The sequence below is a fragment of the Tiliqua scincoides genome, chromosome 8 (assembly GCF_035046505.1).
Source record: "Tiliqua scincoides isolate rTilSci1 chromosome 8, rTilSci1.hap2, whole genome shotgun sequence".
Lineage (NCBI taxonomy): Eukaryota > Metazoa > Chordata > Lepidosauria > Squamata > Scincidae > Tiliqua > Tiliqua scincoides.
In genome coordinates, this window is record NC_089828.1 from 52,243,407 (window position 1) to 52,259,387 (window position 15,981).

Here is a 15,981-nt window from a genome sequence, read left to right on the forward strand (position 1 = left end):
TTATTTTCGTCTACTAATGAATAGCATACATAAGAAGATCAGTAACTTATGGGAGGCTTATTGCAAGTCATGCCCTATGCTCCTATGCAAAAGAGAAAGTAGAAAGCCAAAACCCTTTCTCACACATTAAAAGTTGGGCCCCATTTTAGCCAGCCATCAAACCCGCATTTCACAGTCCTGCTGCTGGGGTGGGGGTGGGGGGACATAGGCATGGTGGAGAATGATTACTTGGAGGATCTTTGAGGCGTCCGTTTCTCCATCCTACCATGTATATTCACATACAGTAGCTATAGTTTTGTACAGTTTTGCATATGATACTGGAAAGTGGGAAACAGGTACTAGCCTGAAGCAACAAGGACATGGGAACTGCAAGTGCCCCAAGTGACAAAGTTATAGGATGGATGTATTAAGTTCACCTGGTGATAAACAGCACGAATGATAACTTGCAATTGTAATCAGAACAATGTACTTTAGACATTGATGACAGTTATTGTTAAGATTTATATACCAATTTCAACCAAAAAAAAATAAAAGCAGTTTATATAGCCAAAGAAATGCTTGTCCCAATGGGTTTGCAGAGTCTAAAAAAGAGACACAAGGGAGACACTAGCAACAGCCACTGGTAGGGACACTGTGTTGGGATGAACAGGGACAGTTGCTCTCCCTCTGTTCAACAGAAGAGAGCCATCCTGTTAGGATAAAGAGGTTAGCTAATATAGTATTTTGGGACATTCAAAATACTTTGCACACTTACAATCCTTACAATAACCTTCTTGTAAGGGAGGTCAAGACAAAGAGAGAGTAAGTTAGACTCATCTCTCTCTTGATAACTTGGGCTTCAATTCTATCACTACTACCTGGAAACAATTCTCCTTGAGCTCAATGGGACCTACTTCCCAGTGTTGTGCTGTTAGAGATCTTATGAAAAAGAACTTACCACTGCCACTCCAAGGAAGTGTGGGGATGCCTGCCGTTTGAGCCACTATTGAAGATGCGATTTTGTCTCCTAGAGCCCACATTGCTTGGCTTGGGGGACCTGAAAAGAAGAAGAAAAAACCGAGAGTAAACTAAACAAAGGCCACAAGCGTCAAATGTCAAAACCTAACTGTACATTCTTTTTTCTGTAGTTGCAGCCCAATTTCAAGACATGGGAGTGACATATTTAAGAATTAGTAACCAAAAAAGAATGTCAGAGATCTCTCAGCTCCAGGCAATTTTACTCCTTTTAACACATAGGTGACAAATTTGCCACAACCACACAAACATTTTAGCACAGATGGGAGCAAGAGGACCCTTGAACCCTGCTATGCATTTATTTGCGGCGTTTATACACTGTCCTTCCACAGACCAATACCGGAAAACGTGGAATTGTGGATCAGCGATTGATGGGGCTGGAGGGCCAGTAGAGAAGTTCCCTACACTGCTTTGTAGAGATGTTTGCTTCCCTACAGTCTCTGCCTCTCTTTAGAGCTGCTGGGCTTTCTTACCCATGAAGGCAATTCCGTTTTTGTGGAGGAGTTCCGGTAGTTTGGGATTCTCGGATGCATGGCCCCAGCCTGCCCACACTGCCTGGAAAGGGGGGGGAAAAAGTCAAAGTTCAAATTTATATATCTGCAAAAACAAGACATACCGCAGGTGGTAGATACATGCCAATCCTAGTGTTCCGCGTTTAATTCATGAGTATAGGGAACTGCGTGCAACCATACAAGTCACACAGTTCTCATTCGGACAAACTTCCATTCTACAGTAAATGGACAGGACCAACCACAGGGATGGAGGATAGATATTAGAGACTATATAATATGGGACCTGGGGCAGGGAAAAATTAAGAGAGTGGTATAGGAGTAGGAAAAAGCAGGGACAACCCTTCCATGAGGCCAAGTGAGGCAGTTGCCTCAGGAAGCCCTGAGCTTCCTCTGCAAGCCACTTCCACATACCTCCACTGTACACACATAGTCTGGCTGGATCCCTGTCTCTGTTACTCCCTTCTTCTCTTAGCCTTTGAAAAAGAGGCAGAGAGGATTGAAAGAAAAACAGTGCAGCCACGGGTGTGCTTCCTGAACATGCTCTAGGTCTCCACCACTCTCTTCTTCATCACACTTCTGCTTCTCTCTGTCTTCTTCCAAAGGGAAGTAGGAGCAGAAAGAAAAGAGGGTGACAAAGGCAAGGGGCAGGGTAGCAGAAGGAAGGGCAGTATTGCCAATACACCACCAGGTAAGGAGGGGGAAAAATGAGGGGAGTTGCTGGAGTGAGGAAGAAACAGCAGCAACAACATGCTGCCTCAGACATAGGATAGCAGGCTTCGGTCACTCATGCAAAAAGATGCCCAGAGAGCTTTGGGGAGGAACCAAAAACCTGCTTATTTGACCACTTGTGATACTCCTATTTTCCACAGACAGGAACAGAAAGACACAATGTTTGACAAAGTACCACTTCACATGAAGTAAATGCATGTTTCCATACCATGTGCACACAGCACAGAGCACCAGCCCCAGGGCCAGCCCAAGGGTACAATAGCACTTGAAATGCCACCAAAATCCTGCTGCCACCCAATTGTCACCACCATGCATGCACACACACCCCAGCCTGCTGCCCACCCCCTTCTCAGAGGGACAAGGAGGCAGCCACAATGGTGTTGGTCCTCTTCCCCATCAGAGAAGATAATACCATTGCCACTACCCCCTCCCCTACCCAATATTGCTGCAATGGTCAACAGTAGCTCTGGAGAGAACACTGCCTCCCCTTACCTGCTTCTTCCTTCTCAAACACCAGCCATGCTCAAAGTGCTGACCACTGCACACCAGGAACACGTTCCCCGGCACAACCAGTACTTTAAGTTCCGGAGTACCATGGCTCTTTATGTCCCCAGATCGGGATAACGTGATATACCAGTCGTGATATACCAGTGATATACCAGTGATATACCAACGTGATATACCAGTTGTGTATATGGTGCAATGCCCCAGCAGGCACTGCGCCTGGATTTCCACAAAGATGTGACTGGCTAGAGCAGGGGTGTCAAACATAAGGCCCGGGGGCAGGAAACTTTTTATCAGGCCCTCGAACTCTCAGCTGCTTAGCAGTGCTGAGGTGGCACTTCTGAATGGGCAGCCCACATGAAAATTAGACTCTCCCATGTCTTGAAATATGATCAAAATTTGTGAGTTTTCTCTTCTGTCATTTGCAGTTAATGAGTTCCTAAGTGAGAAAAAGTGCTTTTTTTCGTTATGACCGGTTTAATGACAACACTTCCTGACTAATGGCATCACTTTCGGCCCTCAGCAGGCATCATGAATGCTATTCGGCCCTCTGTATGAGACACCCCTGGGCTAGAGTGTCGCATTGTCCAGATTCAAAGTGCCGGTCACAGGAGAGAAGGATTTGGCTGGACCCCAGATCCAGCCCTCAGGCCGGGTTCAGCCAACCCTGTAATAGGCCACTCTATATTTTAAAACAGAGCAGCGGAGAAGGGTCAGAACAAGGAAACCGGCAGAAGTGAAAGTAGGGCAGTCTTCTCCTGGCTTTCAATTCCATTACGTTATTCCAAAACGTTATTCCAAAACATATATATTCCATATACGTTATTCCAAAACGTAGGGAACAAGGAAGAAGAGGTAAGGGGGGAACGGGGGCTAGGAGAGAGGAGACCTATCTGTGCCATCCAAAACAGTCCACTTCACCCCACCTCATGGCTGGACCAGTCCTGCCCAGGCCCAGATCTGGGGCATATATAAATGCATTTCACATACACATGCATTTCATACCTGTATAAACTGTGCTTTCACTTATTAAGAATATTTACTCCATATACCACTTTTCAACAAAGTTCACAAAGGGTGTACAGAGAAAATCAAATAAATACATGGCTCCCTGTCACAAAATGGCTCATAATCTAAAAAGATGCAGAACACCAACAGCAACAGTCAGTAGAAAGGACACTGTGCTGGCATAACACACTTTGCACATACACATTAAGATACAACTAGACCCCTACTGCTTCTCAACTCAACCCCAAGCTCTTCTCCATACACTGCCATACTTTTGAATCTGGCAAGCATGGACAATGGCAGCCAGAGACCCTTCTACCTTTCTGACCTCTCTGTGACATCAGTATAGGTCACGAAATCACAGACAGTGGCTCCATCACCATCAGAAAATTCATTAAGCTACAGCAGATATATAGGGAGGCCGTTGATAAACCTTCATTTTCTCAATTCCATCTTTCAGTCTTCCTCACCTGCACAGGAATTCGCTTTGCGATATCAAGAATCAGTTCCACATTTGCATAGTTGTTGTTATTTGGGCCTCCTGGCACTGGGACATAATGATCAGCCATTTTAATGTACTCTGCAACCAAGAAAAGAAACAAGATTTGGACTACAGGTCTATAGTAGACAACAGAAGCTTTAAAAAAAAAACATAAATAAAACTCTACTTTTGAACATAGTAAAACTGTTTGTTTGTTTTTTGCTTACTTAATGAAATTCAAAACTTGAAGCAACTTGGCTTAACCTTACCTAATAAACATTAAACAAGCATAATAATATACTATTTATATCAGGCTTTTGAGCATTCAAAGCACTTACTACACATTATCTTGTTGCAATTCTTAAAATAACCCTGTATCAAAACAACCCCATATTACCCCGGGGTCTGATCTGTTTTATTGTTTTAATTAGTTTAGGTTTTAATGTTTTAGTATTGTTTTAATCTTTTATTTGTGCTGTGTTTTTTATGTAGAAAGGTGGAGTAGAAATTCTTTAATAAATATTATGGATGGGTTGGTTGAGGGTCAGAGAGGGTAGTTCACCTAAGGTCATCTAGTGAGTTCATGGCAGAGGCAAAATACAAACTGAGTTTCAGTCTCTTAAGCATTATGCTATATTAGTTCTTGCATGACTTCTGAAACATGCTCATTATAGGACTTTGGTGAACCTCCAACAAGAGAGAAAAGTACTTGTTAAGTACGTATACTATTTTCCACATGACAAGCAGACAGTCCTAATCTGTACACTAATTTGTATACAGCTAGAACACTGGCTCTCCCTTTTGGCAGGAAAGGTCGACTCACCCCTTGGTTGGCTCTCTCTTTCTGTTGTTACATCACAGGAAGTTGCTTTATACCAAATCAGAACATTTGTCCATGTAGGTCAGTCCTATCAGTGATTCTACAGCAGTGGTTCTCACACATTAAGCACCAGGACCCACTTTTTAGAATTAGAGTCTGTCAGGACCCACTGGAAGTAATGTCAGGACCAGAAGTGACAGAACATAAGAACAGCCCTGCTGGATCAGGCCACAGGCCCATCTAGTCCAGCTTCCTGTATCTCACAGTGGTCCACCAAATGCCCCAGGGAGCATCTGCCCCAGGTCTGTAAGCATTTCCCCAAATGCAATCACATACCATGGTAGTATCAAGTCTAATATATTAAAAAATAAAATATTGAAATGAATGGGGACCCACCTGAAATTGGCTCACAACCCACCTAGTGGGTCCCAACCCACAGTTTGAGAAACACTGTTCTACAGGGTTTCAGACAGAAAGTTTTCTCTTTTGTAACCAGAGATGTTAGGGATTGAGTCTGGGACCTTTTGCCCGCAAAGCAAATGCTCTTTCACAAAGCCATGGCCTTCCGCCAAATCATGCAGTTAATCTAATCTTCTCTAGCAGTTGGAAAGGGCAGGGAAGACTAGCTACATGAGATAACAAAGGAAGAGGGTCAGCAAGAAGAGAGTTAGCACTTCAGGTATTTTTAGTCTTCTGTAGAAGCAAAGTTGGGTTGCTTATCATGTGATTTGCTTAACATATAGATTGCCTCCAGTTTCCTGTTATTTCAAATGTGACAAGACTTCTCTTCCATATCAGATTGGCTTGTGCTATCAAAAGAAGTGCAAGGCAGGATTGCTTTTTTCTGTGATGCATGTAGATTGGCTCAGTTGCTCGAGTCACCTGGAGTTTGCTTGCTGTACAGGGGACTTTCTACAGCACACTTAATCTACACTATACAAATAGAGATCGAAATGTCTCAGTCTACACCTTTGTTTCTCAACCAGTTGTACAGGTACCACCAGTGGTCCTTGAGGTGGTACTCACAGGATTCCTGGACACCTGCCGCCCGGCAGTGTAACCAGGAACACAACATAACAAATAGTGGTAGGAGGCTCAGCGGGCAGAGTTCCAAAGCATGCTTTTCTGTGCTCAAAAGGTTTTCCCGTCCACATTGATGGCTCCCATCCCAGCTCCATTTGGCTCTTTCTACAGGTTGGTGGTAACATCTTGAGCCCTCTGCCTGCTAGGGGTCCCTTTAAGGCCCAGAGGCTGCAGACTGCCCACCTGTAGGAGTGGGGTGGAGTTTGGCTGATTGGACACCTGGCCTGTGGCTCACCCAGCTCCATTTGGCTCTTTCTGCAGGTTGGTAGTAACATCTTAAGCCCTCTGGCTTGCCAGAGGCACGAGCTGAAGGGCTCTTTGCCCCTGGCTCTTCGCCTTTGGAGCGGAGCCCGGAACATCTGCTGCTGCCATTGCCATTCACCCTGCTAATCTACCCGTGGATCAATAAATGCCAGCCATGCCCTTACTCCTTATTTCTGGAGTCTCTGAACCTGTCAACATACCAACACCAGCCTTTTAAATTGAGTGAGTGAGAGTGTGAGTGTGATTGCCTGACCTGAGTGAGAGTCGGGCCAGGAGGGTTGCAGGTGTACCTGCCTCTGTGAGAGGGGGGCAGGGAGGGACGGAGTAGAGAGCACCTTGGCCTCAGTGTGAGAGAGGCAGAGTTTTGCAGCAACCCAAGCCTCGGTGGGAGGGGAGGGGAGTGAAGGTCGCTGCACTGGGGGGGTTGTTGTGTGTGTGTGTGTGTGTGTGTGTGTGTGTGTGTGTGTGTGTGTGTGTGTGTGAGAGAGAGAGAGAGAGAGAGAGAGAGAGAGAGAGAGAGTGTGTTTTTAGTTTTGTATTTGTGTGGCTGTTGGTTTGTAGGTCAGTCCCACTGGAACTATGTGCTTGACACCACGGGGGAGCTCAGGTGAGGGGAGGGAGGCCACCATCACTAGAGTTACAGGCCATGGAAGGTATGGCGGTGGGGGTTGGCCTGGATGTTACAGGAGAAGGAGGGTTAGTCGTAGACAGACTGTCCCTCTTTCTGGCCCTCCTCTCATCCCTCTGACCCTTGGGATGCCTGGCAACAGTCCCCTGAGTCTGAAACTGCTGCTTTTGAATGCCAGGTCGGTGAATAATAAGATCTATTTAATCCAGGATTTAATCCTGGAGGAGAAGGCCAACCTGGTATGTATCACGGAGACCTGGTTGGGTGACCTGGGGGGGGGGGTCAGTCTTTCCCAGATTTGTCCACTGGGTTTCCGGGTACTGCAGCAGCCTACAGGGGCGGGGAGGCGGGGTTGCAATGGTCTACCAGGATTCCATCCATCTTACCAGAAACCCTGTTCAGCAGTCCACCGAGTTTGAGTGTCTTCGTGTTGTGTTGGAGGGGCGAGACAGAACAGGGATACTGTTGGTGTACTGCCCGCCTTGCTGCCCAACAGACTCCCTGCCTGAGCTGACTGAGTTGGTCTCGAATGTGGTGTTGGAGTCCCCCCGACTATTGGTGTTGGGGGACTTTAATGTCCATGCCGAGGCCCCGGGAACAGCTGCGGCTCAGGATTTCATGGCCTCCATGGCAACCATGGGTCTGTCTCAAAGAATATCTGCCCCAACGCATGATGCGGGACATACGCTGGACCTGGTGTTTACTGCTAGGCAGGTTGATGGTGATCTGGAGGTGGAGGACATTAAGATCACTCCTTTGTCACGGACAGATCACTTTCTGGTGGGATTTAGGCTTGTTGCAGCCTCTCACCTCCGCAATGGCGGGGGACCACATTTTATGATCCGCCCTCAGAGGCTGATGGATCCAAATGGATTCCTGAGGGCTCTGGGGGATTTTCCTGTTGCCAGAGCTGGGGACACACCAGGCGCCCTGGTCGATCTCTGGAATACGGAGATGGCCAGGGCCCTGGATGAGATCGCTCCCGAGCATCCTCTGCCCAGTCGCAGAGTCAGAGCGGCTCCTTGGTTTTCTGAGGAGCTGCAAATGATGAAGCGGCAGGGCAGACGTCTAGAGCATCAGTGGTGAAAGACTCGTACCAAATCTGACCATGCACGGGCTAGGGCCCAGTTAAGAGCTTATTCTAAGGCGGTGGTGGCAGCTAAAAGGGCATACTTTTCTGCCTCCATTGCATCTGCAGAGAACCGTCCAGCTGAGCTCTTTCGTGTGGTCCGTAGCCTTTTACATCTGGCCCCCCCTACTGGCGGGGAGGAGCACTCGGAGACTCGCTGTGACGAGTTCGCAAAACACTTTGCAGAGAAGGTCGATCAGATTCGGTATGACTTGGACGCTGCTGTGAGCATATCTAGTGATGTCCCCGGGGAACCTGTCTATCCTACTATTTGGGATTCTTTTCAGCTTGTAGAGCCGGAGGATGTGGACAGGATTCTCTGGAGTGTGAGACCTGCTGCTTGCCCGCTCGACCCTTGCCCAGCATGGCTAATTAGGGCTGCCCGGGAAGGGCTGGCTGAGTGGACGGGGAGGGTGGTGAATTCATCTTTGAGGGAGGGGGTGCTCCCGCCTGCCTTGAAGCAGGCGATGGTTCGCCCCCTCCTGAAGAAGCCCTCCCTGGATCCCACTAATTTAAACAACTTTCGGTCAGTCTCAAATATCCCATTTCTGGGCAAGGTGATTGAACAGGTGGCGGCGTCCCAGCTTCAGAGGGTACTGGAGGAAACAGATTATCTGGTCGCATTCCAATCTGGCTTCAGCCCGGGATTCAGGACGGAGACTGCCTTGGTCGCCTTGGTGGGTGACCTTCACCGGGGAATGGACAGGGGGAGTGCGTCCCTGTTAGTCCTGGTGGACCTCTTGGCAGCTTTCGACACCATCGACCATGGTGTCCTTCTGGGTCGGCTGGCCGGGTTGGGGCTTGGGGGCACTGTTTTGAAGTGGTTCCGCTCCTTCCTGGCTGACAGATCCCAGAAGGGGGTGCTGGGGGATGCTTGTTCGGGTTTGAGGTTTGGGGTGCCGCAAGGTTCCATCTTGTCCCCCATGCTCTTTAACATCTACATGAAGCCGCTGGGAGAGGTCATCTGGGGGTTTGGAGTGGGTTGCCATCAATACGCTGATGACACCCAGCTTTATCTCTCCTTTCCCCCTGATTCTGAGGAGGCGGCTGGGGTCCTGGATCACTGTCTGGAGGTGGTTAGGGGCTGGATGTGGGCGAACAAGCTGAAATTAAATCCGCATAAGACAGAGGTGCTTCTGGTTCAGAAATCCACAACTCGGTTATTGGACTATCGTCCTGCTCTGAATGGGCTTGCACTCCCTCTGAAGGAGCAGGTCCGCAGCTTGGGGGTTCTCCTGGATCCACAGCTGCACCTGGAGGCCCAGGTGGCAGCAGTGGCCAGGGGAGCCTTTGCTCAGCTTCGGCTGATTCGCCAGCTGCGACCGTACCTGAGCTGCGCGGACCTGGCCACAGTAACCCATGCCCTAGTGACATCTAGATTTGATTATTGCAATGCGCTCTACGTGGGGCTGCCTTTGAAGTTGGTCCAGAAATTACAACTAGTACAGAACGCGGCAGCTCGTGTGGTTGCTGGGGCACGTCGGTTTGACTCTGTCGAGCCGTTGCTCCAGTGGCTACACTGGCTGCGGGTTCTGTTCCAGGCCCAATTCAAGGTGCTAGTTTTGACTTTTAAAGCCCTTTACGGCTCGGGTCCGGGGTATTTGAAGGACTGCCTCCTTCCTTACAATCCTGCCCATACTCTTAGATCATCTGGGGGGCCCTTTTAACTGTGCCACCACCAAGAGATGTGAGAGGGGCGGCGGCCAGGAAGAGGGCTTTCTTGGAGGTGGCCCCCAAACTTTGGAATACCCTCCCCTTAGAATTGAGAACTGCTCCCTTGTTGTTAATATTTCGGCGTGGACTGAAGACCTTTTTATTTCAAAAAGCTTTTACCTGTTGACAGGTTGGCTGGCTTTTCTTTCTCCTTTTATTTTAGAATCCACGGGGTTTGTTTTAGTTTTAGTTTTTTTAATTAATTGAAAATTGTTTTTATTATTGTTTTTAATTGTTAACTTTGTATTTTAATTGTTGTAGACTGCCTTGTGTGCCCATGAGGCAAAAAGGCGGGATATAAATAAATAAAATAATAATAATAATAATAATAATAGAGACTCTTACTGGTGTTTATCGCATCTGGCCTCCCAATCCAGAAGTAACTGGAGATGACGTCATTGCCAGTTATTTCTGGTAGTACTTAGAATAGGTGGACCATGTGAAGTGGTACACCAGAGGACAAACTTTGAGAAACATCAGTCTACATTGTTGTATTTGGAAGGAATAAGCAAAGGAGCAGCCCAGTTCCAACTCTACAGCACTGAAGTCAAATTCCCCTCATCTCAAGAAAGCAAACACTTGTCCAAAGCATCTATAAAGGCTTGAAACTTAAAATGGAAAAAATTGAGATTGAACCAAACAATGGAAAAACAAACAGAATTCAAAGGCTTGCACTGGGAAACTGAGTTCCAATGAGAACTGAAGAAGACGACTTTCAACATGCTAAGAAACAGGAAGGCTGAGGAATTGCTGGGCAAAAGGACTTGTTTTCCGAAAGATAAGCATGAGACCTTGCTAAATTATGCTACCAAACCCTTCAAGAGCAAAGGGCATGAAATATTCTCCAGCTTGTGCAGAAAACTCATAAACAACTAATAAAGATGTGGTGCGGTCCTCCCAAAATTGCACCACTTCAGCCTATCCTCTAGAAACACAGCTTACTGACACTGATCTTCTAACAAAAGAGACTGGGCTGCGTATATTTACAGCAAAACATGGCTATTAAACTGACTCAATAACAGCTTGTCCAAGTTCCTTGGCACAGGACATATGGTCAGTGAACATTCAGTATTGGAGTTAAAGCAAAGATCACTTAATGCAACCCTGCTCTTTAGAAATGGAGGCAACTTGGACCAGTCAAACAGAAGAGTCACAAAGGATTATACAATACACAATTTCTATAATTTAAACACTACATTCCTAACTCTTTGTAACAGTCAGGGCTTAAGCCAGTTCACTTCTTTCCCATGCCTCAAAGAGGAATTGCAACCTATTTCACAGGGTTGCACAAAGACAAACATGCAACAAAGGTTGAGTGCCATTTTGAAACCACACCTGTTAAAAGCAGGGAGCTGAGCCATTAACATTGGGAGGGAAGAACATCTGAGTTCAGGATTTTTTTTTTTAACTCTCCAGTTTCATTCCAGTTCAGATGCTAACTAAAAAGTAGTTTGGGAATTGGTTCAAACACTTTGAACTACTTATGACATATTGCATGCAGGATAATGCAGAGAGCCAGGGTGGTGTAGTGGTTTGGAAGGTGAACTTAGACCTGGAAGATCCAGGTTCAAATCCCCCCTCAGCCATGAAGCTTCCTGGGTGACCTTGGGCCAGTCACTTTCTCTCAGCCTCACCTACCTCACAGGGTTGTTGTGAGGACAAAAGGAGGGGAGCAGCTGTGTACACCGCCCTGAGCTCCTTGGAGGAAGGGTGGTATAAAAATGTGGGGGGGAAAAAATGTGTGAAAAAATAATGTCACTCATTTGCTTATAATGAAATGCTATAAAACAAATAGAATGACAGCTATTTAATTTGAAAAACAAATTAAAAACCCATTTCTTTTGCATGCTTTAAAAAGTTTATATAAACAACATACAAAAAGCAGAATTGGAGGGAGATTACATGTTGAGAGCCCAATCTTATGCATGCCTGTTCACAAGTAAATCCCATTGTGTTCAATGAGACTTAACCCTAGAAAAGTGTGGACAGGATTGCAGCCCTAGGGTGAACCAGTTACCACTTTGTTCTGTTTAGGGGTTTGGTTCTGGTTCAGTTCCAGTGAGGGCAGAGGAACCTAACTGTGAACCAGTTTTAGGGTTTCTGTTCAGCTTCAGTTTGATTCTCTAAAAGCCTCTGAGGCTAGAGTGTGTAGCTATTTTTATTTTCAAAGTCTAACCCTCTCTACCTGCAGACAGAAGGCCAGAAGCGAGGTAGGGGGTGGAATCAGCCTCTCAAGACTCACCTGCATTTGCTTTCAAGTCTTCAGGTGTCACCATGACAACAAAGCGGATGGCTCGTTCATTCCGAAACATCTCATAGGACCAGCGCCGGATGGACCTCATGCATTTCACAGCCGCAATCCCATTATTAGCAATGAGAACCTAGACAGTTTGGCATTTCAACCATTAATACAAAGATTACTCCTCCTCCTTTTTGAATTGAACCCACCTCCTTTTTCTCAACTGATTCCACTTTCCAAGCACCAAGTCAATCAGCAGTGATTTCTCCAGCAGGAGAGTACACAGTTGCACATGAGCAGCCTGTTGCTGAACAGGCAAAGACCTGTGGATTGGGGCACTAATCTCAATACCGGCAGGAAAAAGGGAGCCAGAATTGGGTATCTCAGACCCTGCCCTAAAACTAGTCAGCCAGGAAGGTGTTTCTGTTACCAAAAGTTCCTATAAGTTTTCTGCCCCTCTGTGGCTTCCATAGTTAGCATATCAGTTTGGGTGACTGCAAGGCTATTGCTGGGAGGTAAGTGCCCTGGCTCTTGTTTCTTGCAGGACCCTTTCCTTCCCTCCCATGCAGTGCCAGAACAGTCGACTCAAGTTTCAGAATGGGTCTATCTTATTTATTTTGATAGTGCAAATAATGTATGTAGCACTTTGCACAGAGTGAGAAGACAGGATCCTTTCCAGAGGGCCTTCAATCGCAGATATGTGCAAGGGAGATAAGAGATGAAGGGGAGAAAAACAGAGGCAGGGATAAGCAGAAGAGACATAAGCAATTGTCTCAGTTGCACATACATTAGCTTAGTGATATTCAGGAATGGGGACAAATGCATTGTGCCAAAGGCTTCATGGAAAAAACATGGGTTTTAAGAAGGGACTTAAGGGACAAGACTTGCAAGTTGCTACTTGCTACTAGCAACTCTCTACTCCTGAGCTCCAATTCCCCCCACCCCAGCTTAGCCTACTCTGAAGAATCCTTCCCTACAGATGCCATTGACAGCTAGTGCTGTTGGAGTAGAAGCAAAATGCCAAGGCTTCTGAGCTAATATCCACCTACCTTCTAGGCAGAGCCCACCACACTTCAGACTTGAGTACTTTTTTTCTTTTTGTAAAGGAAGACTCACCTATTTTATATTATTTCAATTTCATTTGGCTTCTCAACCCATTAAAAAACTGGCAAGTCCACTGGGGACTAGATTAACATTTAGAAAAACAAAAGCTGTAAACCCTTCTGAGTCAGTGGAATAAGAACCATATACAGTAGATACTCAGGTATAGTATGTGAAATTCTTGCCAAGTAATCAAGCTCCAATTATTTCAACTTATCTCCGGGTCAATCAGAGGGCAGAGCCTTTCAACTCTGAACAGTTTCTCAAGCCAGGCAGAGCCGTTCAACTCTGAACAGTTTCTCAAGCAGGCAGGCACCAAGTTTCTCAAGCAGCAGGCAGGCACCAGGCAGGCAGGGCAGAGATCGCTTCTATGGCAACTGAGAAATGCCAGATAAAGTTAACCTTTTAATCTCCTTCCTTCTGCTGCAGCCTGGTTCTGCTTTGCAAATGCTTGCAAAGCAGGTCTGTTTTTTGAAACACCAGGATGGGACCCTTCTTCCCAGGCTACAATTCAGTGCACCACTACTTAAGAATAACACCCATGGAAAGCAGTGGATCTACTTCTGAGTAAAAAGGGTTGCAAATATATGCAGCTGCATCTCTCTGCTGTGAATTGAATTGCACACTTCCAGTTATGTTTATGGGTTGTATGTTGTATGTAGAGCTTCTGGCTTAACACACCAGACACCTTAACGGTGTCTTTGATTCATGGTTCTCCTGCAGTGGTTCCCAACCTTTTTCACTTGCATATCCCTTGGCAGCCCATTTCCATAAATTGTACCCTTCATATTAGCAAAATGTTTGTAATAATACAAGCCCTCATCTCCTCTTTATGAAAACCCAGACTTCATGTATTCATCACAGCGTTTTCTCTTTTTATCTGTTTGAGGAACAGAAGACTCTGCCTTTGCACTGTTTTGCACCAGAAGTGTCCTGAGAAATTCTGTGTGATTGATCACTTTCCTTATTATGTTTCAGCTTTTTTACTGTGCTGGTTTTCAATCACTGGTTCACACATGAATTGATGACCAAAAACTAGCTATTGGTGGGGCTTTCACAGCCAACTAGCTACCTTCCTTCCTGCCTTGCTGGCCCTGCAAAGCATTCTGGAGCACGACCTGCCTTTTTCTGCCATTCTGGAGCATGACTTGCCTTTTTCTGCCATTCTTTTTCAAGTACCCCTAAAGGTCCTGTTGAGTGTCCCTGGGAGTACATGAATACCAGGTTGGGAACCACTGTTTTACTGGTATGTTGTTTACAGTGCACTTACTCTGATAGTGTTTACAAAAAGGTGGTGAAAACCAGAATTTAAAAAAGAATAAAAATGTATCTTATGATCTTTTATTATGTTTTTAATAAATTAAGAGACTACAGTTCTTGGGTAACAATTAGTGGTAAGTTATTTTTCAGGATCTGGCCTCAGGTAAAATCAGACAAAACTATAGTCAGACACCCCCCTAAGTTTAACCCCCGACTTATCCAAGGGTCATAGAAAATTCCATGATTGTTGGCTCAAAACCTGCCCTCAACTTATCTGTGTGGTCGGCTTATGGACAAGTGTCTGCAGTGAATAAAAGTGGTGCGTACAACGCTGGGAGAAAAGGGCAGGTTGACAGCTAGGACCAGCCCAAAAGTCCTGGGGGCCAAGGTGGCCTGACAAATGTGGGCCCCTTTACCTGGTGAGCTGCCTACTCCACTCCTCCCACTCTCTGAATTGGAAACTGAAGAGGGGGCAGTGTGGGAAAGGGGAGAAGAGGTAGGCTAGAGCATCTACCCTCTTCCTTTTCCAATTCAAAGAGTGAAAGGAGTAGGAGCAATGGAGGTGAATGGGTAAACAGAGAAAGGTACCCCCTGCCCCAGGTCAATTTGCTGTCTGAGTTGACCACCTTAGCCAGCCTCACAAATGAATAGCTGAATTAATACTCAATTTGCTTGTATGTACATTTATCATGTAAAACAGGAGTTCTCAAACTTTCCCCTCTGCAGCCCATCTGTTCTGCAGCAGAGGGCACTGCAACCCACCTCCTTCTCTGGCGCTGGGCCTCCACAGGCCTCTGGAAGCAACCAGAATTCACTTTCACAAACCTGGAAGTGACTTTCCAGCTGCTTCTAGAGACCTACACAGGCCTTCTGAGCAACCTTTGTAACCCTGAGCAACCCCAGAACTTCTGAGCAACCCTTGTACCTGGTTGTTTCTGAACTGGAGCCCTCCAGATGCAACTGGAGGCCATACTGGGCCTCCACAGGCCTTCTGAGACCTGTGGAGGCCCAGTGCAGCTTCTAGTTGCATCTGGACAGCTCCAATTCAGAGCCAAATGGGCACAAGGGTGGGAAGAAGGGCTCAACCCAGGACTCACCGGACATCGGGTCGTGACCCACCAAGTAGGTCATGACCCACAGTTTGAGAAACCCTGATGTGAATTAACGATGCCAGGAGGAAGGTGGGCTCACATCACTGGTAAACTGCCTGTTGAGATTTCTCTCATGCCCATCTTTGCCTAAAGGCAGTTCCACCCATGCTCCTAGTTCCAAGCCCTTAGGAAGAAAATAAAACTTCATTTAAAAGAAAAACAAAAAGACTGACAGAGACCATCACAACTCACCTTCTCAATAACTTTGTTCCCCCCAAAACGAGTGACAAACTCTGCGGGAGATGCAACCGTGAAATCCCTCTGTAAGTCGACTTTCTTCCTATCCCGGCCTTGCTTCATGAGATGAAGACCTGACATACTAGGCCTGACGAGAAAAGAACACAA

At 46.4% G+C, this 15,981-nt stretch overlaps 1 protein-coding gene across 4 annotated transcripts in view; it reads right to left on the bottom strand.

Moving 5' to 3' along the window:
• The window catches only part of ACACA (acetyl-CoA carboxylase alpha), a 205,017-nt gene that overhangs the window by 169,227 nt on the left and 19,809 nt on the right, over window positions 1-15,981 (bottom strand). For all 4 annotated transcript variants that reach the window (XM_066636059.1, XM_066636060.1, XM_066636061.1 and 1 more), the window contains 5 exons: window positions 15,829-15,961; window positions 12,128-12,266; window positions 4,238-4,347; window positions 1,488-1,569; window positions 938-1,036 (listed from right to left, as the gene is read on the bottom strand). In XM_066636059.1, coding sequence (XP_066492156.1) covers window positions 938-1,036; window positions 1,488-1,569; window positions 4,238-4,347; window positions 12,128-12,266; window positions 15,829-15,961 — 563 coding nt within the window. The remainder of the gene's footprint in view (window positions 1-937; window positions 1,037-1,487; window positions 1,570-4,237; window positions 4,348-12,127; window positions 12,267-15,828; window positions 15,962-15,981) is intronic.